Source organism: Belonocnema kinseyi, chromosome 7, assembly GCF_010883055.1.
Source record: "Belonocnema kinseyi isolate 2016_QV_RU_SX_M_011 chromosome 7, B_treatae_v1, whole genome shotgun sequence".
Lineage (NCBI taxonomy): Eukaryota > Metazoa > Arthropoda > Insecta > Hymenoptera > Cynipidae > Belonocnema > Belonocnema kinseyi.
Genome location: NC_046663.1, coordinates 70,751,804 through 70,777,837, shown reverse-complemented (window position 1 = coordinate 70,777,837; position 26,034 = coordinate 70,751,804). Strand labels below are relative to the sequence as shown.

Here is a 26,034-nt window from a genome sequence, read left to right as displayed (position 1 = left end):
CACCCCGCCAACAACCATTCATTAATCGAAGTTTCTTGGGTCACTGAGGTAGGGATTTAATTTAGAAGTTAAAAAAAGGTAGGGCTGATGTGTAGACCGTATGTGCTACGTTTAAATCGTAAAAATAAAATTGGAACCGAGCAAATTCAGTTTTTGAAAAGGCGGCAGAAGTAGCAATAAAATGTTTAATAACAAATTTTTTTAAAGAATGCGCATTATTTAAAAGAGACAATGAAACTGTATCTGTTTTAATATCAGTGCATGTTACGAATTATAATAATATGCATTTATGGAAATGATATACAAGTTGAGATACAAATTCGAGTGCAAAGCACGAGATACGGGATGAGATTGTATTCGTTTAAGCCGAAGGAGCTTTAACAAAAAAGAAGTCACTATCACCAAATTACTGTTGTCGATGTTTTGACCTTTAGTTTAAAAAACTCTGTGCACAAGTGCCCTAGGCGCGCTCAAACTTGCGAGCGTTTCCCTGACCTGCAGCTAACCTGTTAAACCTAACATCATTACGTAGCGACTTCTATTTTTTAGAATTCAATTTCAAGGTTTTATTTAGAAGATTCAAACTTCGATATTTCACCGTCCAAAGTCTCGTCTTTTTGACTGAAATATCAATGGTTTAATTGCATTAATTGTTCAATGTTTTGATTGTGAAATAAACAAATCTTTTTTTGTTGAGAAATGTAAGTAATTTTTAGGCTCTAATACATTCATTATAACAATTTCTATTTATACAAAGAATTAAAGTACACACAAAACGTGAAGTATATTTTTCCTGTTTTTGCTGGGACCAGCATTGGGAATATCTTAAGTACACTTTATCGAAATGCACTTCTCGGATTTAGTTCTCTATCCATAAGAGCGGTAAATGCGAATCGAGGACTGCAAATCGAGTCTGAAATATTGTTAAAATCACGTAAAAAATATCAGATTTAAAAATTCCGTGCACTAGGGATAGAAGAACTTCAGTACTTGGCTATCGCGATAATGTGACCAGATTTTAAAGAAATCCACCAAATCAATTGGTCCATTCTTTCTCATTTTTCATTCACTTCTTGCTTTCTTCTTCCTCCACGATTTGACTCTTATCTTGGTTCCTCGATGTTCTTAATAATCGACTGCTTCGAGAACTGCAGTATTAAACAAAAACTCTTGAAAAACTATTACAGAATTCTCTTTGACCAAATTTAGTTTTCGAAACTTGATGAATTATGAACACTGTTTTTGCTCCGTGTTTTTGAGTTTGTCTATCAGCGATTTACAATAGAATTTCGAGGAAATTAGATTGGGCCGCTGATTAATAAGATAATTACAAAATGCAAATCTGGAGTAATCGATTGCAAAACGAATTTGGGAGGAAGCATTGGATCTCGAAGTTCGAATTTTCGATGGATGGAGTTCGTCTCGTCTCGACCGAAGAATTTTTTTTCGAATCACTGATGGACAGTGAAAATTATGGTGCCAAGATTTTAAGACTTGAAGGCTTTACAGCGCCTTGTGGGTGTCCTTATTTTGATACCCTTGCACATATCCAGAATTATCGGGAATGTCTTTCCGGCCAGAAATTCCTTTGCCTTTTCCCGCTTCGTCGAAACGTTGTTTGTGAGAACCGGTATATTTGCTCACATCTGTCAACCTGTCCACTGTCGATGCAGCTTTTCCAGCCTGGAATTAAAAAAAGTTGTTTTTTATTTAAGTATTTCGTTGGTTTGTAATGTTTATACATCAACTTTTATATTCCGAATAAAGGATTTGAATGTGAATTGAAGAAGAATTTGAAAATGCATACTGCCTTTTAAGCTAAATTTTAAATTGCAGATTAAACGAAGGAAAATCTATTAATCTGCATTGTGAAAATTAAGAATTAGAAATATTCAAGAATGTAATTTAACGTATCTATTGAATCAAACTGTAACGTCACAGGTTTTAAATGGTTCTAAATTTTTTGTAACTAAACCATTATTCGCAACCAAAATATGTATTAAGCTCATAATCCGATGTATACTTTTTTCTATATTTAAAGTAATTTGAGAAAATTTCATTTTCGTGTATGAATATCAAAAAAAAAAATTGTATCGAACGTAAGTTCGACATAAAACTATTAATCTATCAGGCGTATTAATTTCACTTTTTCAAGGAATTTTTTATTTTAAGATTTAACTAGAATAATTATAAATAATAATAAATATATAAATCCTTTTCTCAATTATAGTGTTGTTAGTTCAAGTCAACATAGTTTATACAAAAATATATATATATATATATATATATTTTTTTTTATCTCAAAGCATTTGTTTCTGAAAATGGATATCTAAAATAAATAATGACATAATACGTACCCCAGTTGTACCGGTCACACCAGGTGGACCACAATTGGCCATCTTGCTTTTAATTACTGCAAAGTCAACTTTTTTTGCTTTGGAAAGTTCTTCCAGGAAGGCCTTGTATTGCTCCACGTTCAATTTCATTGACCTGTTAGAAAGAAGTAATAAAAAATGCTAGTACGGAACATGAATATCAGTTTCACTAACTTTTAGAATTTTATATAAAACTGTTAGTAATCAGCATTTTTTAGTTTAACGCACTTATGTTTCTTGAAATAAATTCCCGTGTCTGTGGTGGTAATCTTTTTCCCGTCGATTACTTTTGCCTGTTTCATCCATTTGTCACTCTGGCTTAGGGTGATTTGTTTTCCATCACTTTTTGTGTCTCCAAATTTAGCAAAGGCCTTGAAACTTGACAGAAAGGAACCAGTTCCGGCGGCTGGATTTTCTGGTGTCGTACTTCCACTGTTGCCTTCAATTTTCAAATTGGCCAATTCATTTGTTACAGGTTTCACATTGTTTTCCTTAACTCCAGGATCCACTTTCTCACCGTCCATTTTTATTTCTGTAAAAACAGGATTTCATTATTAAATAATTAATCAAAGATTTGGCTGATTACAGGGTTTTAAATATTATAGACATTCAAACAATAACATCAAAATAATACGAAAAAAAATTACGGAGAGAAAAAAGAAATTATCTGTGATATTATTTAAATAGAAGTTTTCTATATCCAGAAATTAAGCTTCGTTAAGACTGGAAGGAAAATATTTAAAAATTCTTTAGGAAGTTCTCATTTAATTTTCAAGCAACAAATGCATAAAAATAGAACACATAAATATTGTACCTTAAATTCAAAAATGTATACTTAAATTCTGTACATAGTTAAAAAATGATTGATAAAATTGAGAATATTTCTATTATTAATTGTTACTAAATTTGGAAGAGAAGTGAAGGTGAATTTTAGAAAAAAAGATTTTATTTTTTATGTTTTTATTTAACAATACTTATTTAGAGTTTTATGTTTTTTCTTTCACTTCAGGTGAAACTTGCAATTCTTATTCATCTAATGTTGTAGAACGCATTTTATTCCTTTTTATTCCTTGGAAATTCCTTTGCAAAAATTCGATTGTTTTGAAAAATTTTTTAAAATAAATTGTTTAAATTAATTAATTTAGGAAAAATATTAACAAATTCGTAATCATCATCCAAAAAATGTCGAAAACTATATATATCTTGCATGTTGTTTGTAAAAAGCACGCTCTAACCAGAGATTTGGGGTACTTCAAAATTTGCAAAAATGTATTATTGCTTCGGTCACGTTTTTTCAAATATAAACCACAGTAGTAAAAAAACAAGCAGATAGTTCGAAAGTACAACAATCATGGACGTGATTAGCATGATTTATAGTCGAAAAATATAACGATAAGACGGCCAAAATCTGCATGGAAAAAAATAAGATTAAAAATTTTGCTTTTTTTTACATTGTTTTGCGAAAAAATGTTTAAAAATGCAACTTTCATACAATTTGGATGACACCATTGGAAAGAGCGACCTCGAAAATAGTAGGTAAGGTATCTCAAGAATTTTTCGCTCAGTTTTTTCATGGTGAAAAATAAGCTCAACGAAGGTACATCCGAAAAGTGTCCATGTGACGTTAAAGGGTTAATTTTTTTATTTATCATTTTTATTACTGTTAACTAGCGAAAACTGTACATGCAACAAATTTTCCATAATTTTTGAAACGATAAGACATGCTTTTTAATTTTCAAATCCAAGGATCGAACATAAGATCATTTTTCTTTTTAGCAAAACATATTTCCTGGTTTAACTTCGGGTGTAATAAAACGTTATGAAACTCTCTGCAATATTTACTATTGTGTGGAATTTGTCAATATTTTTAAACGTTCTGAAAACTGTTTATTTCATTGCAAAAAATCAAGCGTTGAAAAAATCGATCTGATTCCATATACATAACAATTGAAACATGCCTTTTTGATACTAAATTGCTATTTAATCCAACTAAGAAAAATATTTAAAATAAAAACAGTTATTCCAACTACTCATCTTAGTTCGCTAAGACTTTAATGTATTTTTCTTAGTTAACTTAAATGGTTTAAATAGTCAACCTAACTAAGAATCTAATTATTATAAAAATAAGGAAGAAGTTGTATCAACTATCTTCTTATATAATTATAAGATGTTATTGTAATCTATGCAAGAAGGCATGTTTAACAATCTCATATAGGCTGGAGCATTTGGGAATGATAAAAGATAAATATAGAATTTATAAGTTGATTAACGAACCCGGACACAAAATAATATTAATCATTCATCATTTTATTTATGCAAACAAAACAATCTTTAATAAAAATATCGTAGGTCAGAAGTTCAAAATTGTGCAGGAGAATCTTTTCAAAAGTTGTATTCAATACTGTTTACATTTGAAGGGTGCCAGTACAGAACTAGATAACCAATATTTTTCTGGAAAAGGACTTATTGCATATAAAATTGGTATTGCATAAAAAAATCTGAAAAAAGAAATACTCAAGACAAATACACTTTGTGTTAAAGGATTTTGTTCAAACTTTCATTTTTTAATTCAGCAATCAAACAAATAAAAAGTATTAATAGTTTTTCTTCATTTCAGCATCGAAATTTCTTGAAAATACTATAGTTCATTGAAAAATCCTGAAAAAGTGCGATACCGTCCCATTAAATTTTTTATTCTTCAGAGCAGAGCAGTTTTCTGGTATTAAACAAATATTTTTCTTATACAGCTCCCCCATATCTTAGGAGCAAGTTTTTTTCTGTGAAAAATTGAAAATTTGGTTAGTAATTTCCACCGAAATCCGATTTTTAGAACATATGAAATTGTAACCTCAAAATTCTTCGACAATTTACTCTAGATTGGCGAATTTTTTTAGATAAAATATTTTTCACGCGTATTGAGAAATTCAATATTTTGTGAGTAACTTTTAATTTCTATTGAAATCGATAATTTTACAGTTTTTATTGCAATCCGGAGCCCAGCTCATTCCAATTAATGGTCAGTGTCACTTTGCCATTGTCACCTGTCACATATATTTGCTTGAAAGTGGATAACTTCTTTTGATGCACATTTTTTAAAGCTGGAATCAGAAATACATCATCTCAGAAGAAAATTTTTGTTTTGCCTTTACATAGTGAGTGCGATTTTACAGAATGTTTTTTCGCACATTGTGTTAATATTATTTTCAACATAGTTTTTAAAAGATTTTGATTCCTATGTTATAAAAGTTAACATCAAAATCGTTCAATTTACAAAGAATGACATATTTTTGATAGGCTATTTTCCTATTTTTCACTTCCTATCACAAGAATATAAATACATGTATATTATTAGAAAAATCCGTAGGTCCGTGAATATTTATTAAACGTAATTGTTATGAAATTTAATTTTTGTAATTAGATCCATAATTTTTTGTCGGAAAATATAGAATCGGCCTTTTTTGCAATAATACAAAAAAATATCTATTAAAAAGTTAGCGCAGTGTATACAGTTTCGTTTCAGTATAGTTGCTTTACGCTCACTCTGAATATTTTTAATTTTCATTCTTGTTTCTAAATGATCTAAGCAGACGTTTTTGAGATTTCTCATGCCTTCGTGATTCGAGAGTCGCCACTTCCTGAATTTGTTGAAATGTCAAAGATTCTCACTTATATTCCAATATGGAACACACTTTACAAACGGAACTAGTGAAATGTTTAGAAAAGTTCACTATAGGCAATAAACAAATTTAAGAACCATTTGATCCATAATTTTTAGGTCAATTATAATTTTTGAATTCATAAACGAGTAAAGACTCAGGGCTCTGATACAAATTTGTTGTATGGGCGCACAACTGGACATGTAGCGCGAAGCGCTCACTTAAATTTCACGGTTGTTCTGTTATTGCGCACAATCTGTACTAAACGCAGCAAAATATATCAAGTCGACTTCAGTCTCATCCGGGAAGTAAATACTACGTGGAAGCTTTACAACGTTATTTCATATCTATAAATAGAGATTGTAGGAAATGTGTGTTAACACCGGTTAACACGTCAAAATAAAATGCGCTTGCCAATGATTAAGAGTCAAGATGGCTCACGTAATCATCGCAAAAAACAATACGGCATTACATCATTGAGTTAGTGTATAGTGCATACTTTAAACAGAAAAAACTGACATAGGCCTTCGACTGGCATTTACACAAAAGGTCAATGCCATCACAAAAAAAGTAAACCTATATATTTTATCACCTTAAAAAATATATAAATGAACTAAAAAGAAAAAAAATCATCCAGACATTTGACAATTTTACGTAAATTAATTTTTGCATTTTGAGAAAATTTAAAGTTGACTTTAAATTACCAATTTTATGTTGTTATGCCGTGCTCAGTTAAAAACCCGATGTGCTTTTAAAGTTATGAATGTTCAAATGAACGAATATTAAATGTGGTTTCTAAAAATCTATCAATTTAATTTCTATTTTTAGATGAAGCATTTTTAAATCAAAATTTCTGTTTAGAGAAAATATTTATTTCGTCAATTTAAAAGTTTGAAACTTTGCGCACATAAATTTATAAATAAATATAGGCATAAACTAATAATGAAATCTTCCACACTAAAACTATGTAAAAAACTATACAAAAAACGAAGAAACCATTAGTCTGGAATATGCCGTAATAATTAGGTTTTGCCTATATTTATTTATAAATTAAAATTTTCCCAGATGAAAAAAAAAGAAAACATTTTTTTCTTCTAAAAAATTGCGCACATTTAAATATTTAAAAATATATCTGAGCCACGCTGGCTCATATATTTAAACATATAAATTTAGAATTTTAGTCAAATTTAAACTAGGACTCCAGCGAGTGCAAAATAATTTCAAAATTCAAGTCGGCGATGCTGTAGTTTTATTTTAAATTAAAATTCTTTGGGGTTTGAACCCTAGAATTACAAAGTTTTCATTTTGAAAATATTTAATTACAATTTTTATATATCTGACATTCAAAATGGTCGAAAAATAAATTTACACCTTTCAACTTTAAACAAAATATCGAATTTGAAGGTCTATTAATATTGCAGTTATTTTGCTTTCAATATGAAAAAAATTAGATTCAATATTTTTTATCTATAACCTTAGAAATTTCCAAAAGTAAATGGATTGAAAAATTTATCAACATTTTATAATGATGAATATCTTATCTACACAAAAAAGCGAATGTTAAAAGTTATTACAACTTGAAACAGTTTTGCATTAAATTCCAGCAAAGTTTGTCTGGACTTAAGTAAGTGGTCTAAATTTAAAATGAAAAATTGCTAAATAATACTAACACTAAAATTTTTTTCTAAATTTGAAATTCACAAATATCATTTACACTGAGTTAAAAAATATAAAGATCAAGAGTAGAGTTCAAGATTTCAGATTTAAAAAACCACTTCAAAATTTGTCCCACAAGTTTCTTGGTTTTCTTCCTGATGCAGGCTAAAATTATTAATTGTATAGTTTCAAAGATTTTTGTGAAGATAAAAATCAATTTATCAACGTTAATTCCAAATAAAGTTAATTATGATTCCCATTTTTTATAAATTGCTTGGTAACGCTCCGTATTAATTTAAATACTATAAAATGAGAGGATTTTGTAAAACACTGTTGTCAAAATCAGATAAATCGTGAGAAAAGTAATTTTCCCCATATATTGAAATATTTTTATCTGTTTAAATATTCATATCTGAAATCTCATTGTATTTAAAATGGTCAAATTTTTAGTAATTCTTTATATTGTATTTCTATTATTCTCTTTCTAAAAAATATTCCAAAGTAAAATCTTTAGACACAGATTTATTTGTACCAGTAAAGAATTTATATCTTGTTTTACATTTCATTTATTGAAAAAAGATGAAATTGCGTGCACATTAGATCAATAGTCGATTTTTCAAATTTGCGATAAAAAAAGCACATTATTTTCACACCCTTTGCAAAGAAATTACCGAAAGGAACAAATTAATATAAGCAAAAAATGTAAATTATAAAAAAGCAGACAACTACAACTATTTCAACCCCTATTTACCATTAAATCAGGCACATAAAGGAGAAAATGGGTTAGTATACCAGGAAAATATTCGTAACCCGCGAAAATCAATCCCTTTGTCTCAAAGTGCGGAAGAAATAGAGCGAAGCGCTCACGAGGGAGGGTGTTTTTGTCAATTTCTTTTCTCGAAAATTTGATTTCCGCACTGGATGTGCAACCGGAAGGGTAGCAAAAATGGTTGAATCAGCAGCAAAGTTCAATGATTTGTTTTTACTTCCATTCACTTCCTTTTATTTCCGTTTACGAAGCGTCACACGCGATTTGAGAAAAGCTTCGCGATTGACGAGGTAAATTCTGAATGTAGGGCGGCAATATACGTATGTAACACGGGGGTCAGAAACTGTGGAAGTGCGTGTGATTCAGGAGGAATCTGTGCCTCAGAGCGCATGACTTTTATCGATCATCACTTCTGGGTTCACTCCCACTTTCCTCTCGAAAATGCGATGCCGCTTCGTGGGTTTCTGTCCAATTTTTGATGAAAGACTGCCGGCCAAGTCCACCCCTTCATAGGCAGTTAATAATTTAAAAAGAAGCGAGGCGAGGTTTTTAAGGATCAATAAGTTCAATGTTCAATGCTCAATGTTTAGGTTGAAAGCGGTACACACTTGCAACAGGTTGCATGTAATTGGATGAGTAACACGAAGGTTGATGCATTTTTTATTGTTGCTAGTTACGATAAAATAGTCGCATATTTTTTTTGTTAGAAAGAAAAGTAAAAGTATTTAGAGCTTTTTAAATTAAAATTGTAATTATGTATTTTCCTTCCATTCAAGTGGGTGACAAAACTAAAATTGTACTTTCTAGTCCAATGTCATCAATGTTTACTGTCAGTTAAAATGAAACCCTGAGTTTATTTTGACACTTTGCAATTTACAATTGTTAAGCTAAATAGGCAGATGTACGTTTCGAATGCAGCATGCATAATTGACGGGCTTGGTGCACTATACTTGCACTATTCTTTCCAGACATGAATATTACGGTACATTTATTGGCTAAAGTGCGGAAATATCCTCGGAAATATCTTTGCTTTACATTTAATATTATACTCAATAAAATAAATAACATATTCATTATTAAAGTTTTATTTTTTTATTTTTTAAGCATTTGCCAAATGATGTAAGTAAACATTAAGCTGAAGCTTTATAACTAAAATAAAAGTTAAAAAATTTAACGAAATGATACAAAATTAATTAATAAAACTTGTATTTACTTTTATTCTATGTACCTGCTAACAGCAAGCACTAAAATAAGTTGATAAAGGGCAACGCACATTGAAGATAATTGAAAAGAAAATCGTTTTTACTAACAAGTCTGCCTTCATTCATTAAATTTTTCATTGCGTGTACAAAACTATTATAGACTTTAGATCAATAGCACCCTCATATTGTGCAATGCAGAGCTTTCGCAATTTCGCTACCTGTTGGCATTTATACTCCAAACCTCTGTCACCTTCCGACTTCCTCGTGCTTTAACGACTATCTTGAATTTTTTCAAGAATCCTTTAGACTTTAGTGCTTAGTATATAAAATAAAAAATTGAAAATCACGTGTAACTCACATCAATTCACTTTCGCGAAGAAATACGACTTTTCTCTACCGCGCGATTATTCCGTCTAGGAAATTGCTGGAAACGACACTGAGCCTCCGTATACAGCCAACCACCTCCAGCACTGCCACCTATTTTCAACGCCCCCCTCCCCCAACCAAACTCTTCTATCACCAAATTTCACACACGCCAGGAACCTTCAAACCAGATCTATTTGAGATTTAGGAGGAAAATTATCGCAAGGTTGCAGCTGTTTAGAGCGCAAAACAACGGCACGAATTATTGAAAGAAGAGGATAAATAAGATAAAAATTTTAATCAGTTTTATGAAGATAAAAATGGTGTATTGTGTTGAGAACTATAATATTTTTTTAAATCTCAATTTTCTGATTGATTAAAATAAGATTAAAGCAATTTGACAGAAATTATTCTATAGTACAACGAGAACAACAATAATTTGACACACGCCATTTTTGTTTGTGTAGACAGGGAAAACAATTCCTTTTATCTGAATTCTAAATAATTAAAATTTTAGAATGATAAAGATATACTTAGGAGCGTCCTTAAATTAGGTAAGTGAATATAGAGCCTATCTAAGACCGCCCCCCAACCCCTTTTACGAACTTTAACAGAATATTTCTCCCCTCCCCCTCTTACTGTACGTAATTTATGGCTTCCAGAAATGAAAAGATATGAGACTTGAAACTAAATGAAAGTATTTTTATTTAAGATAATACATGCTTTGCAGGGACAAAACTTCATTTGCAAAATTCCCTGATTTTTCCTTGATCAATTTTTCATTTTTCCTAACGATTAACATTCGAAAGTACTTTTTTTCAATAACATAAACTTTAAAACTCCAAATTATGCATCAAAATTCCACAAGGAGATTTAAAGAGAATTATGTTCCTTGAAAAACTGTTTAAACAAAAAAAAAATACTCAAGAAAATCAATTTGTGAAGAACACTTGCACAAAAAGAGTTAAAATAAGAGAAACATGTTTTCAAATAACACGGCAAATCGACCCATCGCCGTTCTCAAAAGTTCGACTCTTGGTCCACCGAAAAAATTAAGATTCAAATGTCGACATTTTAGTCTTGTAACATTTTTCATCTTTCAGATACAAATTAAAAAATTTCAAAATTATTTGTTTGTTTTAAATAAAAAAATGAGTTTTCTACCATAAAAGATCTTCAACAAGATTTTCTACTAAAATATATGAATTTTTTAATTAAAAATACAAATTTTTTTACAAAAAAAAGTTGAATTTTCACACAAAAAAAGAATTCAGTTTGACTTTTCAACATAAAAATATGAGTATTAAGGGGGTATCCCTGCATAGATTGATGAAAAAATCGATTTTTTTATTATACAAATTGAAAGTATAACATTTTTTTATATTTTACAACATTTGAATGATCAAATCCATAGACAAAACAGAAGATATTGTCCGATCGAACTTGATTAGTTTTTGAAATATTTTATTACCATTATAATAAAGTTAAAATCAGAGTTTTCAAATTTTTAATTATTACATATTTCGAAGTTAAAACGATTACGCTTTATTAGAATCCACTACTAGAGAAAAAGGGATTTACAGTACACTCTAATACTCAGATTAATTTTATTTCTCTGTAAAACAAATTGTATTAATTGAGATTAAATGCTCGATTTTTTATATATACTGTAAAAAAATATATTTTCTTCCAAAAAAGTCAACTGGGAAGGTCTTTTTTTCATTTAAAAAATTAAAGCTTGACATGAAAATAAGTTATTTTACTTCAAACATTAAATTTTATACGCTTTTTCAATGTATGACGTAAAAAACGGAAAACATTTAAACATCAAATTGTTTTAATTTGGAAGAGAGTTGGACTTTAAATTGAAAGCATATAGATTTAAATTTAAAACTAAATTAAAATTAAAACTAAAGTTTATTAAAATATCTTAAAACTTTATATGCGAAAGATCTACCTACTATTTTTTCAATAAAATAATAAATAAATCAAAATGAACCCAAATGCATAAATGCAATATACACGTCGAATGAGTTTATCATTGTCCATTATTTGTCAGCAGACATGCTGTAAATCCAAAGGATCAAGAGTCTGTATAACTTCAAGATCAAGTTTAATACCATAAATGCCACTGAGAAATTGATATTAGCTTCTTTAACTCTTGCGATATGTATTACGTTATTCTAGGCGTTTTATAACTATAATATAATAATCTATATATTCGAAGGTTACATGCGTGCTAAAAAACTGGTTGATTTAACATAATTAGAATTTATATCAAGCGTGAATTCTGAACTTTAATTCTCAAGTGTAAAAGGATTTTAAAAGTCAAAACCAATAAAAATAAAAAGTGTTTACAGTTAGATCCTAGGAAACATTAGAAACCCTCCTGATATTTGACAATTTCAAGCATACGACATTGATGATGAACATTTTAAGTTTATCACGGATTTTAAGGGTTACCTACTTATGAAAAAGAAGGTAAATTATAAATATGCATAAATAAATATTGAATAATAAAATCAGTCAATAAATAGATATGTAATCATGTAATCATATAAATATTACTTATTAATATAATTTTTCACAAGAACACTAATATTTGCTCGTTTTCGTCATCGTTATCACTTAATAAAATTTTTTCTATTTCAGGGCAAGCCCATAATGAGTTTTGGCATGTTAAATTCTGAGGTGAGGATGTGCGTGCTAAAGTAGATTAAACTTTAAAGCGCATGACTTGGGAAAGTCCTTGGCATGAATCCTATGACTGAAAATACTGGAACTATATAAGTATATTTAGCTATACTTTTGAAAAGGACAGTAGTATGAGTCAGTTGAACGTCAGCCTCTAATTTTACATCCAAATTACAACCCTTCAGGAATAATGACCCCATGAATGACCAATATAGCCCGATTGTATGTCATTGTTAATATTATCATCACATATGCCATTAAGTCAAATCCATTGCGGGGTAAGCGTAACTCACTCTGTTATAGCCATGTTAAACTGTCGAGGATAAAGGAGTTCATATGAGGAAGTGAGAAAGAGAATTGTACTAGGGGGTGTAGGGGGGGGGGGGGGGGGGGGGGGGTGTGTGTAGATTTTTAGATTATTCTAGAATTCCCGTGTTGCTTACTTAAGTAACAAGTTCGTTCCGCAACACTTCTCCGAAGCAGCTAGTTGATCAACCTCTCTAACAATTAACCCAGGCAAATGCTTTAAGAAGTCATTATGAGTCGTAGATCACACAAAAATACGCGAACTTATTGAGTATCGACCATGCCATATTTTGAAACTTTTTAAAAAAGTCAACAAACTCTGCATACAATATTTTAGAATTTTTGATTTCAGAAGGGATCATACGCACATACTTTTACTAAAATAACAATCTTTTAAACTTCCTATTTTCTGTGATGAGGATATCGATTGAAATTTTATTCCAAATCACATATCGACAAAGCGATAAATTGTTGGCTCCATTAAGATAATGAGATTTCATGTTGATAACGAGAGGAAATTCAAATAATGACGAAGGTCAATCAGATATGGTTTAATTTTAAAAAGTTCGCAAGAAATTCAGAGATAAGCTCTTCTGAATCAAATTCTGATTGAATTTGCTTTGAATGATTAATACCTTTTTCAAATTACTTATAATTAGAACACTTGATATTATATTTTTATAAATCAAATTATATTTCCAATTTTTTATTTTCGAAAAATTAAGTGATATTTTGTAAAGACCCTGTATAGGTAGTGTTGAAACACCCTCGCGCTTTATTGGTATTTTTTTCTTGTTTTCTTTTCCCCAATCATTAAGTAAAATAATTATTTCAAGGGAGCTCGAAAAAGGGGTAATAAGGTGTTTTTTCACGAAAAATGGGAAAGATTATGTATTTAATTTTACACTTAGAGAAGAAGAAACAAACTTCTATTGATAAATTGTGTATTTTTCAATTATGTTAAATGGGCGCTAATGAAATAGGATCTTTTTTAAGAATGCTAGACATTTATAATTGATTTAATAGTTTAGCTTACAATTAAACGGATTATGAGGACACAATAGAAAATCTTCTTCTTATATTTTTAAAGTTTCTGCTTATATATAAGCTAGGCATCCTATCAGTTTTATGTGGCCTAAATCATTTTTGAGGCCGAAAGATTTTTTTCCTGAAAATGCAATGTTTTAAATTTTATCCAAAATAAAGCAACTATCGTAAAAAATATCAATAATCCTATTTTTTGTATCTTTGGTTTTTTCCGACAAAACCGCAAAAATTTGATTTCAAGAAGAAAAATTCTTCTATGCAGAAAAATGGCTTAGCCCGCAAAAAGCTCCCAGTATGTCCCCATAAAATGCCAAATTGAGAAAAAATTAGTCAAAAATATAAGTGTGGGTTTTTTTGTGAAAGTCTACTTTTTATATTTTCAAACTTGACCAGATACCGAAAAGAAAATTGGATCATCTAAATTACGTCAAAAGCTGTAGGAGGCTGAAGAGAAAAATCGACATTTTTTAAAAATAGGCGTCGAAATTGAAATGTGGTTTCAAATCGGAAAAATACGCGTCGCTTAAGTTCCTCTAAAAAAACAACCGTATTTCGTCCCTCAGAGATTCTGAGACTCAACTGTAGAACCTGCGTGATTCAAAAATTAATACAGTCTATTTATAATTAAGGTAAGTCAAATTAATAGTAGAACTAGTTTTTAATTTTTTGTATTTTTTTAAAACTTTTAAACTTAAACTTGAACTTTTAAAGCCTATTTCATTTCTTCCTGTTTTTTACCAACGAAAAATGTATACGTAAAGTTCCGATTTTGTATGACATCTGAAACTTATGACGTCACATAGCTAATTCAAATACAGTAAAACTCTGAGATAGGGCCCCCTGATATAGTTCTTCCGAGAATTGACGTCGCGCCACAAGTAGGAGTAAAAGGAGCTGGAGGCAGTGTGCGATTGTTACACAGAAAAGAACAAAACAAAAGTGTTTTCATACGAGAGCACTGTATCTGGTTAATTCCCCACCTCCTCCAGCCACAAAACCGGTCCAGTCTCAGAGTTTCACATATATGAAAATCCTTGACTTGATTTTACAGGTGGATGTTTGAAAAAAATACTATACTTAAATCTATTTTAGTATCATTCATTTTATTTTTCATTAATTTTCTGTTTGAACCACCAGTTTTTTCCCGTGTAAGATTAAAACAAAAATTGTGACTCATCAACATTCCTACAAAGACTTAAAATTCAAGTGGCACAATTTTGAGTGTTCGACTTCGTATTTTTCAAATTAGAACATTTAACAATTAAAAAGTGATCACCCTGTAATACTTCGTTTGAAAATTACTATAGTATATATTTATTAACTGTTCGAATTTTATATTGGATAGTAAATTAGGTGTCTGCTTTTTACATTTTTAACATATATTTGCGTTACGATATATTGTTTTTTTATTTTTTACTTTATTTATTAATAAATAATTTTTGTACACTCAGGCAAATATTATCTTATTTTTTTTTCATTTTTACTTAAAATTGTGAATTTTTTAGTATTATTTTCAGTAAAATCTACATTTTCCAGTCCATCTCACTCAATCCCACACCCTAACCACCCAACCTCTTGGGTCCCCCCCCCCCAGTTGGGGTAGCAACCGCTATTTTTCATACATGGTTTGTGCGTCCCTGTGCTGGACACAAATCGAATTTCCTCTTAAATTTAAATTTAAGAGGATTTGCATTTGTCTCAAATAGAGCCAGCAAACGCTAAGCTTTTGTGACAAACTTTACTTAATCTTGAAGCCAAATAATTATGTTTGTGTAAAAAAGATTTTAATGTGTTTAAAAAAAAGAGTTATATATCATTCTGTAAGATTTAAAATAGCCATATATAGAATTTTCAATTCTGAAAAAAGTGGTCTACAAAATTTTGAAAAGCACTAACTTTTGAATCCTTATCCAAAATGGCTGGCTAACGAACTTGACCTTCAGTTTAGGACTGAATCTATCAATTCTTTCGAAAATTATCGTGTTGACACAGTCACACACACACAGACTCATTTGAAAAAACCTGTTTTTCATATTCAGAAGGTCTCAAAACGTAGACATTTGACAACAATGGTGAGGGGGTTTCTTAAATTTTACACAAATTTAATACTTTCTCTGATGAGAATGTGAAAAAATAAAAAGCTGGTCTTATAGTTTTTCACAGGCAATTACTAGTTTTATAGAAACTCCTGCATAATTAAAATATTGTAAAAAAATAATCGGAAAAACAGGAAAATTTTAGGGGAATAGGGAAAAGGCTGTGACATGGGAACATATCCAGATGCGCAGTAGTATTCTATGGCACCTACGGCTGCGCAAAAGTTTTTTTGGTCCTCCAGGAGCGCGTAGAGACATACGTACCGTTAGTTAACATTAGTCAGTTACCATTAGTTAGTTAACATTAGTTAGGCAACATTAGATACCTTATTAGGGAGTGTCCTATACAGTCATATACAGGATCCTATGCCATTTCCTATAGGTGAAACATAGGATCCTATGTCTACATAGGACTCTATATAGGACTATATAGGGTCCTATGTATGTTCCTCCATAGGAGCATATATAGGAAGCCATATAGGCATTTTCAGTAGGGTCTGAACCCAAAAATCACATTTTCGCGAATGTTTGTATGTGTTTATGTGTGCCTGTAGATTTTTAGTTTGTTACCATGGTAACTTTCGGCACAATTAACAGATTAGATTGGCCTTTAGCATACTTTTTTAATCTCTTAAATTGAAGGTTAAGTAGCTACAAATTTTTTATTCGTCATTTTTTTATAGGATGCGCATTTTTGGTTTAATCGTGAAAAATAACATTAAAAATGAAGTCATTAATTTTTCGGAAAAATGACGCAAGGTACGAAAAAAATTGATACAAGTTGTTCATCCAAAAAAGTGGCTACAAATTCCTTATTTACTATTTTTTAGAAAGGACGAACAACTTTATTTTTAATCGAAAAAATAAGATTAAAAATAAAAGACTAAATTTTGGAAATACGATACAAGCTACAATAACCTCGTATTTGACAAAAAAATGCGCTTAAACTTTTACTACAAATTTGCTTAGAACCAATTTACGCCTGGATGCGTATTTTCAGTTTAAAGCGTAAAAAATAGCATTGAAAATTAATAAATTAAATTGATGGACAAATGACACAAGTTGCAATAAAATGTTTAATAATAAAATTGTTTTTTATAGGATGCACACTTTTTTTTTAATTATAAAAACAAGATAATGGAAATACAGTGAAAGCTTTTAATAGCGCTTCTCGCTATAGCCCTTCCGAGAATGAACGTCGCGCGGGTTTGCGGTGGTCACTCAGGCGTGAAAAAACAAAAACGTTCACGTACGGAGCGGACTCAAACGGGTATGTTCCCACCCACCTTTAGCCCCAAAACCGGCACAATATAAGGGTTTCACTGTACGTCTGATTCGATATCAATGAATATTATGAATTGTAATAATATAAGTTTATTAAGGTTATAGATTTTTCAGGGTAGCTGAGAATAAAAATTAGTGCAAAATAAGGAGCAAATATCCAGGTAATCATGAAAAATGAAATTTGTATATTATTTTATAGTAGCTGAATAAGCAGTACCAGCCCGTGGTACAGAAGTAAATAAAATATACATTTGATATAACATAATGTAGAAAGGTTCACACGTTGGACATAATCGAGTTTGAAATATTCACAACTTTGAAGCATTAAACGTCTTTTTTTTTAAAGATTATGATGTATAGTAATATACGTTAATAAGACGTAAAAAAAGAAAATTTTATTCTTATAAATTGACTAAAATACTGGCAAAATATTCTGAAGTATAGACAATTTAAAATACAATTTATAATGCAAATATACCTATGTACTTTGATTATAACAGTTAGGTAATGCTGTACAGTAGACATTTCTTGACCTAGTTACTAAGTACACAAAGTATTTCCGATTTCATTGATTTTCTTGAGGAGGTAAGAGGCCTCTGAGTATTCCGAGTTCGCATTATAAGTACTTCGTGACGTCCGATAGTAATACTTGTTGCACTTCTCAGGTCTATGGCTACTAGGGTGATCAAAAAATTCGACTTTCGATTTTTTACATAAAAAGAAATTCTCTATTTTTTGTTCGTTGAACATACAACCCGTTCCTCCGGGCTTTTAAAAATTAACATGGGATTTAATATGAAAAAAGCTCGATTTCCGAAAAAATGAAGAAAAAAAAGAAGTATGTACTTGTTATAAACTTTTTGTAAATTAAAGTTTTGTCATCTTTTAAGGAATATTCAAGAAATAATTTCCACTCGATAACTTTTAATTTTCATCCCCAGAACCCACTTGTATTTATAGAACTCACTCAATTATTTAAACAATTTTTATTCGACTGTAAATCACCTTGGGTCGCTTCATGTCCAAAAGGTACACGAGACTTTCGCCGGCCTGTCGTCATGATTCTCAGTGGCACCATGCGGTGGTTGTTTAACCTTTTTTTAATTAAATATTTTTTCTTTTCTTTATATTTGAACATTCCTATATACATTTCATTCAATATTCTTTTTTGAAAATTGCAATAAGTGCACGAATTCAGAATGTACAATCAGAATAGTTTTTTTAAGGCAAATTTATTATTAATCAACCATTATATTATAGAAATCTAACATTTCACATAAAACATGAAAAAAGCTAAAACGAAACTGTGTCGATATATGTGAGTCTCTACAAGAAACGACACGCTAGAGGAAAAGGTAATCCTGCTGGATTCTAATTATACGATTTAAATGATAAAATAGTAATAATGACTTATTTGCAAAAATAAAAGTTGCGATCATTGTTAGTGGAATACAACTAATTACGAAAATTTTAGAGTTGATTTTAAATCAAGAGTTATGAAAATAGGCACATAATTAGGCAGCTACTGAAATACTAAATTCATCTAAAAATTGATTTTATTTGTACTAAAATTATTGCAATTCTTACATATCAAACTGATTATAAGTAATTTTAAAATTCAAAAGTATCGGTTATTAAATATTTTGATTCAAATTGAACGTATTTACCAATTGAACCTGTTCCTGTATCAGCTTGTCCTTGTGTCTGCAATCGCACTATCAAAATTGTTCTATTACGCACCTATATTTGTCAACATTGGCTGTAAAGGCTAAGAGCCTTTCAGTGCCTCAAGGATAATTTCACAGTGAAGAACCCTCCCAATTACTTGAGCCTACAGTTTATTAAATTCTACCTCCAAATTAAGAGTAGAAATTTAAGTCAAAAAATTTATTTACAAAAGTTTAACTTTCCAAAATTCAAAGCAAAAATTTATCACTAAAATTTTAGTGACCTTCAATTTGAAGTGTTTAAAAATATCTGAGTGTTATTAAAGACAGAAGTTCGTAAGAAATAAACGGTGATAAAAAGTGAAAATGGGTAAAGAAAATTATCAGCTGACGGAACGGGATCTACTACCTACAATCATAGATGATAATAACGAGAACAGACTCTTTGACGCAAAAAAATTTTCTCCCCGTACATACGGATCTGAAAAAAGCACCATGAAAGAATCCAGAAACACTGAGAAGAGACCTAAAATGAGTTATAGAGACCTCATCACTGAGGTTTTTAAAGATAATCCACATGAATCGTTTACCCGAGCCGAAATTATAGAACACATTAAAAATAAACACCCATATTATCGAAACAAAACCAACTGGCAGACAACTCTCAAACGTAAATTTAATCGTTGTTTAAACATCCTTTTTTTCGGTATCGATGGTACTGATGCTTCTGATGATAGATATGTTCATCGCTATTATCTACCACCCAATTATCGCCTGATAAGACTTTCAGATGAAGAAAAGATGAATAGAAATTTTCATCAACTCGATTTTCTTCATGAAGTCGGTACAGTGCCAGACCCTTCTCAATATCATCAGGTTTCTTTTAATCACCCAGGAAACATTGTTCCTTCAGGATTTGAAGGAAATACCTTTCCTATCGATTTTTCATCAATAAACCCACCTGCCTTTATGGATCATCAGACTGACGATTTTAATAATCAGCAACATCAAGAGTTTAATCAAAGGCCCCTGATGAGACAACCAGGATTGTTAATGACGTCTTCAGGAACGAGTTCGAATTCACTCTCATCGATTCCCAATTATCCATACAGTCAAGATTATCAACACAGCCAAAACTATTCACAAGGTCCACGTGCATCATACCACCAAGATTATCAATCTGCATATTTTTCGTATGGTCAAAATGCCCCATACCAACAAGATTTTCAGGCCACCCAACATTTTTCACTAGAAGCAAATGCTCCATACAATTTTCAATCCGCCCAATATTTTCCACACGACCCAAATGCTCCATGCAGAGCAGATTTTCCATCCTATCAACATTTTTCAAACGGTCCTAATGGTCTATATAGCAATGATTTTCATTCCATCCATGATTTTTCACGTGGTCCAAATGCATACCACGAAGATTTTCGATGCCCCAATAATTTGTCATTCATTCCAAATTCTCCATACTGTCTAAATTTTCAATCCGCTCAAAATTTTCCAAACGGCTCGAATCTACCGTGCGAACAAAACTTTACACAAGCTCAAAAGAAACCATGCTTTCAAAGTTCCACACCTCTGAACAATTATTTAATGACGAGAGATGTCAATATCCAAGAGTTAAAAAATAAATCTGTTCCAGCAGACGCGCTTGCTAGAGGTGAAAAGAATCCAGAGATTCAAAATCCTCCAAGCCCTCTTCCTCTAATGGCTAGAAATGCAAATGTTCAAAGTTGGTTAGAAAATCATCTTTCTATTAACACAATTCATCGCATAGAAGAAGAAAAAGAAGGTGCTACAGGATTCGACAAGAATGCCACTTCTTTATACTTCTATTCAAAGGAAATTCCAATATTGAGTAAAGAAAATCAAGCTATAAATTTTAATCAAAGATCTGGGAACAGCCCACCAGGATTGTTAATGATATCTCCAGGAACAAATTGGAAAACAAAATGATATAATCAACCTCCCTGAGAGACAAGAATGGTAAAATAACCTTCATATTTATAAACTTATTGTGTCTGCACTTATTATTCTGTCTATGCCAAATTTTTAAAAGTATTTCAATGATTAGTTGATATCAGGGGTGGTCGTAAAAATTTTCCTGGGAAACCAAAAATGTTTAATTCTTGACGAAGCCCAATTTAAAGAAAATTATAAATACCATCAAACGGTGTAATTTCGGATCTTTGGGGTAAATTCGGGCACCCCAAAAATTTCCTGAATTGGTAGGATAAATTACTCAAAACTGTTTCAAGAATCAGGAATCAGTTCAAGCTATAATTGGTTCTAGATTCTGCTTAAAACATTACCTTAAGTAATTTACACTCTCAATTTACGAAGATCCGATTTACCCCACTTGTCCGAAATTATCTCGCTTGGTGGTAATTATTTAAAGAAAAATCAATTTCAATTTTTTATAAATAAACTGTTCATGAAAGCAAAATTTATAAATAAGCATGGCCATTACACGTGCAAAATTGAGTAATTAAGTCTTACAAAATATTTTGATAAACTAATTATTTAAGGAATTATCAACACTACGCAAAGCCTTTTTATGACTCCGTAGAACGAAAAATATTGTTTTGAATGAATTAAGAAAATCTTTTAAAACAAATTTTAATTGATTTTTTTAAAACAAATTAATCCCATTTTTTATATAAAATACTTATTTTTGGACCACCTCTACTACATATTTTGATTTAGAACGAATAAAATTATATCTAAAACAATTTCAAATTTGAACTTTAAAATTGAAATTGAATCAAGAATGTGAAATTGACTAATTCGAAATTCTGTTAATTAGACATTAAAATCATTACAAATTATAAACTGAAAATTCAAAGATTATTTTTTAAACTCTATATAAACTCAAACTTTAAGTAACAGAATTATTTTAAAATCAAGCCTTCAAATATCAAAACTACAACAAATTATTTTAAGTATTTATAATTAAAAATTTGTTAATCCTTTTGAATAAATGTTAAATAAAAGAGCATATTTTCTCGCTTGTAAAATTCAGAATGTACTTTTTGTACTTTTTAACGATTTCAAATTCAAAGCCTTCAAATGAAGAAAATCATCATTTCAAAACATCCGATATTAGACATTGACAAACTTAAGATTAAGAGGTCACAAAATTCCAAATAGACATTTTAAAACTAAACGATTTTAAATCCAAACCTTTAAATGTGAACAATTTAAAATTAGAACACGTAAACATGAAATTTTATGAATATGGATGTATAGTACATGTAAAATATTAAATTTGTAACTTTCGAATCAATAAATTACAAACTAAAACTCTTAAAAGTTAAAATCCTCAAATTCAAGACTTACAGGTTAAAAACTAAAAAATTAATTTGAAGGTATGGAGAATAAAACAATTTAAACATTTTAAAGTTTTTACCTATGAAATATTACATTCTAAAATCTGATCAAAATTTTAATATTTGGTCTAATTAATTTAATAAAAAATTGCCAGCCACATAAGATGAATTTCAAGTTTTACGAATTAAATTCAGGATTTTTGTGAAATTTTAACACCTTTGCTTCTAATTTATCATTTTCTCATTTCAGGTAGGCCGATTGATTTTTTTGCGGTTTATACCCTTCCTATTGGACGATTCAAGCGAATTTATGCAACATTTCCTGATACTGTGATTGTCACATAATTTTCTAGTCTACTTCTACTCAATAGCACTTCAGTTGTTTTTAACTCTGTGATTTCTATTGAGAAATAATATTATTTTTTTAATGGAATCTGATAAGTTGAATGTTCTATTTTTTGCATAGGATTGTCATCTTCCTGATTAATTAAGAAACAGAATTTTTTAAATTTAAAAAATATGTTTTAGGAGGGACCTTACGAAAGTAGATAAAGCAACCTACAATAAATATCCATTAATTGAAAATACTAATGAATATAAAATAATCAATTTAATTTAATTAATAGTTAAGATGCTATACTCTTTAATAAATTAAAACGAATTATTTTATGTATTAAATTCGTACAAGTAATTAATGATCATCTATTGTAGATTGTATTATCAACCATGGGTGGTCTCTCCTGTACTTATTTTTCGATAATAATTATCGAAACATATTACGACTTAATCACAAGCTCCAATCAAAAATTATCCTATGGAAATTTATTGAGATCGACGTTCAACTGAATATTGATTCTAGTCTTCGATAATAATAATCAATACATCTTGCCACTTTTACAAGCAAGTTTTACACGTTTATATTACGTATATATAAACGTATGAAAAAATCAATGTTTTAGTACAATGTATAAATTCAAAATATCAATTGTGTAAATAATTTAATTTACATGCATCTAATATCTAAGGTAAAATGAAATGTGACAATAGAAACTCTGTTCTGGTTTGCTAAAAATGTATTATTATTTTGTATACCTTCTTCCTTCCTTCGCAATCAATAGATAGGATCATACAATTTAAGAAATTTATATAAAAATCGTATATATTTCATTCGAAAAATATTTAGAAGCAAATTTTATTTGGAAATCCATTTTTTTATAATAGCGCTACCACCTTAATTGTTTTAGATGTTGCATGTAATATTTTGTTTAGGAATTTGAATCATTTAAAGTTATTTTTTTGCTTTTGCATTTTTTTTTTGGTTATTTTAATGATCAGTACTGCCACAGACTAATGTACTTGAAATAATTGATAAAAGTGAATAATTTAATCTAAAAAGTGACTAAAAGTGATCACTCAAAAATTTCGATTCCTTTACACATTTAATTTGTTAATTAAATTTATCAGTAATGTTCCGACAAATCGTTATTCATTTAATACAAGCTAGATAAGCAGTTTACACTTAAGTGTCATATTTATATTTCAATGCTTCATAATAGGAACAAAAAAAAACAGAAAATTATAAATTTAAATCATTTTAATTTGATATCACAGACTTCACAGTCTAAAATGCTGTGAAAACAGTATAAATAGGTAGTAGGTATCATATTCAATTGAATATGAAGCGTTCAATATTCATAAACTTCCAAGTAAAAATATTACAAATTCAACAAAAAATATCAATTTTTAACTGAAAATATGAATAAATGTTCGACAAAAAAAACATCTATTTACAACCGAAAACAGATGACTTTTCCACCAAAAACGAATTTTCAACCAAACAGTTCAATTTTCGACCATAAAATATGGCTTTTCGGCAAAATAGTTTGGATTTTCAATAAAATAAATAAGTTTTCAATCAAATAATAAATATTGTAACCAGAAACGATGGATTCTGAACCAAAAACATAATACCAGGATTTTTAACCAAAAATAGTTAAATTTTCGAATTGGATTCTGTTAATTCAGTTCGCATTTAAGTGAAAAAATCGTAGAAAGGGTATGTTTCTTGAAAATCTGTAAAAAACAGGAATCCTTTTAAAAAAGAGAAAATAGAGAAATAAGAGAAATATAGAGAAATATAGAGAAATATAGATTAATTAAAATTTTTTTAAAATCTAAAATGAGTTAAGCTCTAAAACTCAACATTAATCCGTTTTGCAGCGCCAGAAAATAAACAACAAATTAAGGCACTTAAAATGGAACTCTTGAATTTTATACTTTTAAAATTGAAGTTTAAAATATTATTTAATTCAGAAATGTTGTATTCAATTGCTCAATAATTTACACGTAAAATATGGAAGGTACTCACACTTTTCAATTCAACAATTTTAAACGAAATGCAGATAAACTGCAAAATTTAGAATTTTTAACTTAAAAAAATTAATGAGTTCAAAGATTTGGATTCAATTCTAAAAATATAAATTCACGCTTTCATTATCAATGCTCTAAAGTTTAAATTAAAGAATCAACACACAAATGTTCAAAATGATATTCTTTTAAACAATTTTAAACTAGAAGCGTTAAAAATTGAAACCTTAAATTTTTTTTAACTGAACACTTATTAAATTAGAAATTAAATTATTTTAATCTTAAATGGTTTAAATATCCTTGAAAGACTCCAAATCTTTATTTCGAAATCTTGAGAAATCTAGAAGTTGTTTTTAATTTATTCAACATTAAAATTTCCTGCAGTTGTTTAAAAATGTTGCAAATTAAAAAAAAATGTCTTAGAATCTTCCAGATTCTTTTTGAACAATTTTGGAAATCTTTTTAAATCTTTTGGAATATTATTTAAAAATATTATTCCAAAATAAAGAATTATTTTCAATTTCCCTAGGGGTCTTACGAAAATGTTTTCAAACTTTTGAACCCTTTCACAATTCTTAAAAAGTTTCTAACTTACAAATTAAAAATAAAAAAAACAATCAAAATTGTGATGTTCAAAGTTTAAAATCTCTTCGAAATTTTAACGATTCAACGGTTTCTATGCCAAACAATTTAGTTTCAAATTGTTTACGTTTAATAATTTGGTTTCAATTCATTTGTCTTAACCCTCTCAGCCTAGACCCTAGACTGGGTGTATTATACACCGGACGATATTTTCGGCTCGGTATACAATTGTTTCAGTTTTGTGAAAATATTTATAGTAATATGTTGGATTCATCTTATTAATTTTATAATATTCATTTTTACGAGACTTTCAGCTATAGTTTAAAAAATGAAAAATCCCGATACGTTAATTTTAACCAGAGATATTTAAATGTACACTGAGAGGGTTAAATAAACAGTTAAACTAAATTAATTACAATTACAATTATAAATTAAAATAATCACAAAATTTTAAATTGAATGGATTGAAAACAGAATATTTTAGACTCAAACAATGTTTTAAATTTAGTAAAAGAAGATTTTCGAATTTTCTAATATTTGTAAACAATCCCGGTCAAAAAATAAATTGACTTACATTTTTCGGTATAAAAAAAATTCCGGTCATTTCCCAGGTTTCTGGTCCAGCAGCCACTCTT

At 29.5% G+C, this 26,034-nt stretch overlaps 2 protein-coding genes across 12 annotated transcripts; one reads left to right on the top strand and one right to left on the bottom strand.

Annotated features, from left to right (window-relative positions):
• Window positions 1–684: 684 nt before the first annotated feature.
• LOC117175878 (tubulin polymerization-promoting protein homolog) lies at window positions 685–19,202 on the bottom strand. Of its 11 annotated transcripts, XM_033365691.1 has the most exons (5): window positions 5,916–6,325; window positions 5,417–5,473; window positions 2,604–2,907; window positions 2,358–2,490; window positions 685–1,683 (listed from the first exon to the last, which is right to left on the bottom strand). In XM_033365691.1, the coding sequence occupies exons 1-5, from the start codon at window positions 5,980–5,982 to the stop codon at window positions 1,504–1,506; spliced, it is 741 nt and encodes a 246-aa protein (XP_033221582.1). In that variant the 5' UTR covers window positions 5,983–6,325; the 3' UTR covers window positions 685–1,503. The 11 variants fall into 11 exon arrangements, with proteins under 11 accessions (XP_033221582.1, XP_033221591.1, XP_033221589.1 ...); XM_033365700.1 differs by lacking the exons at window positions 5,417–5,473; window positions 5,916–6,325 and adding an exon at window positions 19,116–19,202; XM_033365698.1 differs by lacking the exons at window positions 5,417–5,473; window positions 5,916–6,325 and adding an exon at window positions 10,017–10,144.
• A 17-nt stretch (window positions 19,203–19,219) lies between these two features.
• Window positions 19,220–23,522, top strand: LOC117175877. The gene is made up of 2 exons (XM_033365690.1): window positions 19,220–21,107; window positions 22,701–23,522. Exon 1 carries the CDS (start codon window positions 19,482–19,484, stop codon window positions 21,075–21,077), a length of 1,596 nt encoding a protein of 531 aa, XP_033221581.1. The 5' UTR covers window positions 19,220–19,481; the 3' UTR covers window positions 21,078–21,107; window positions 22,701–23,522.
• The last annotated feature ends 2,512 nt before the right edge of the window (window positions 23,523–26,034 follow it).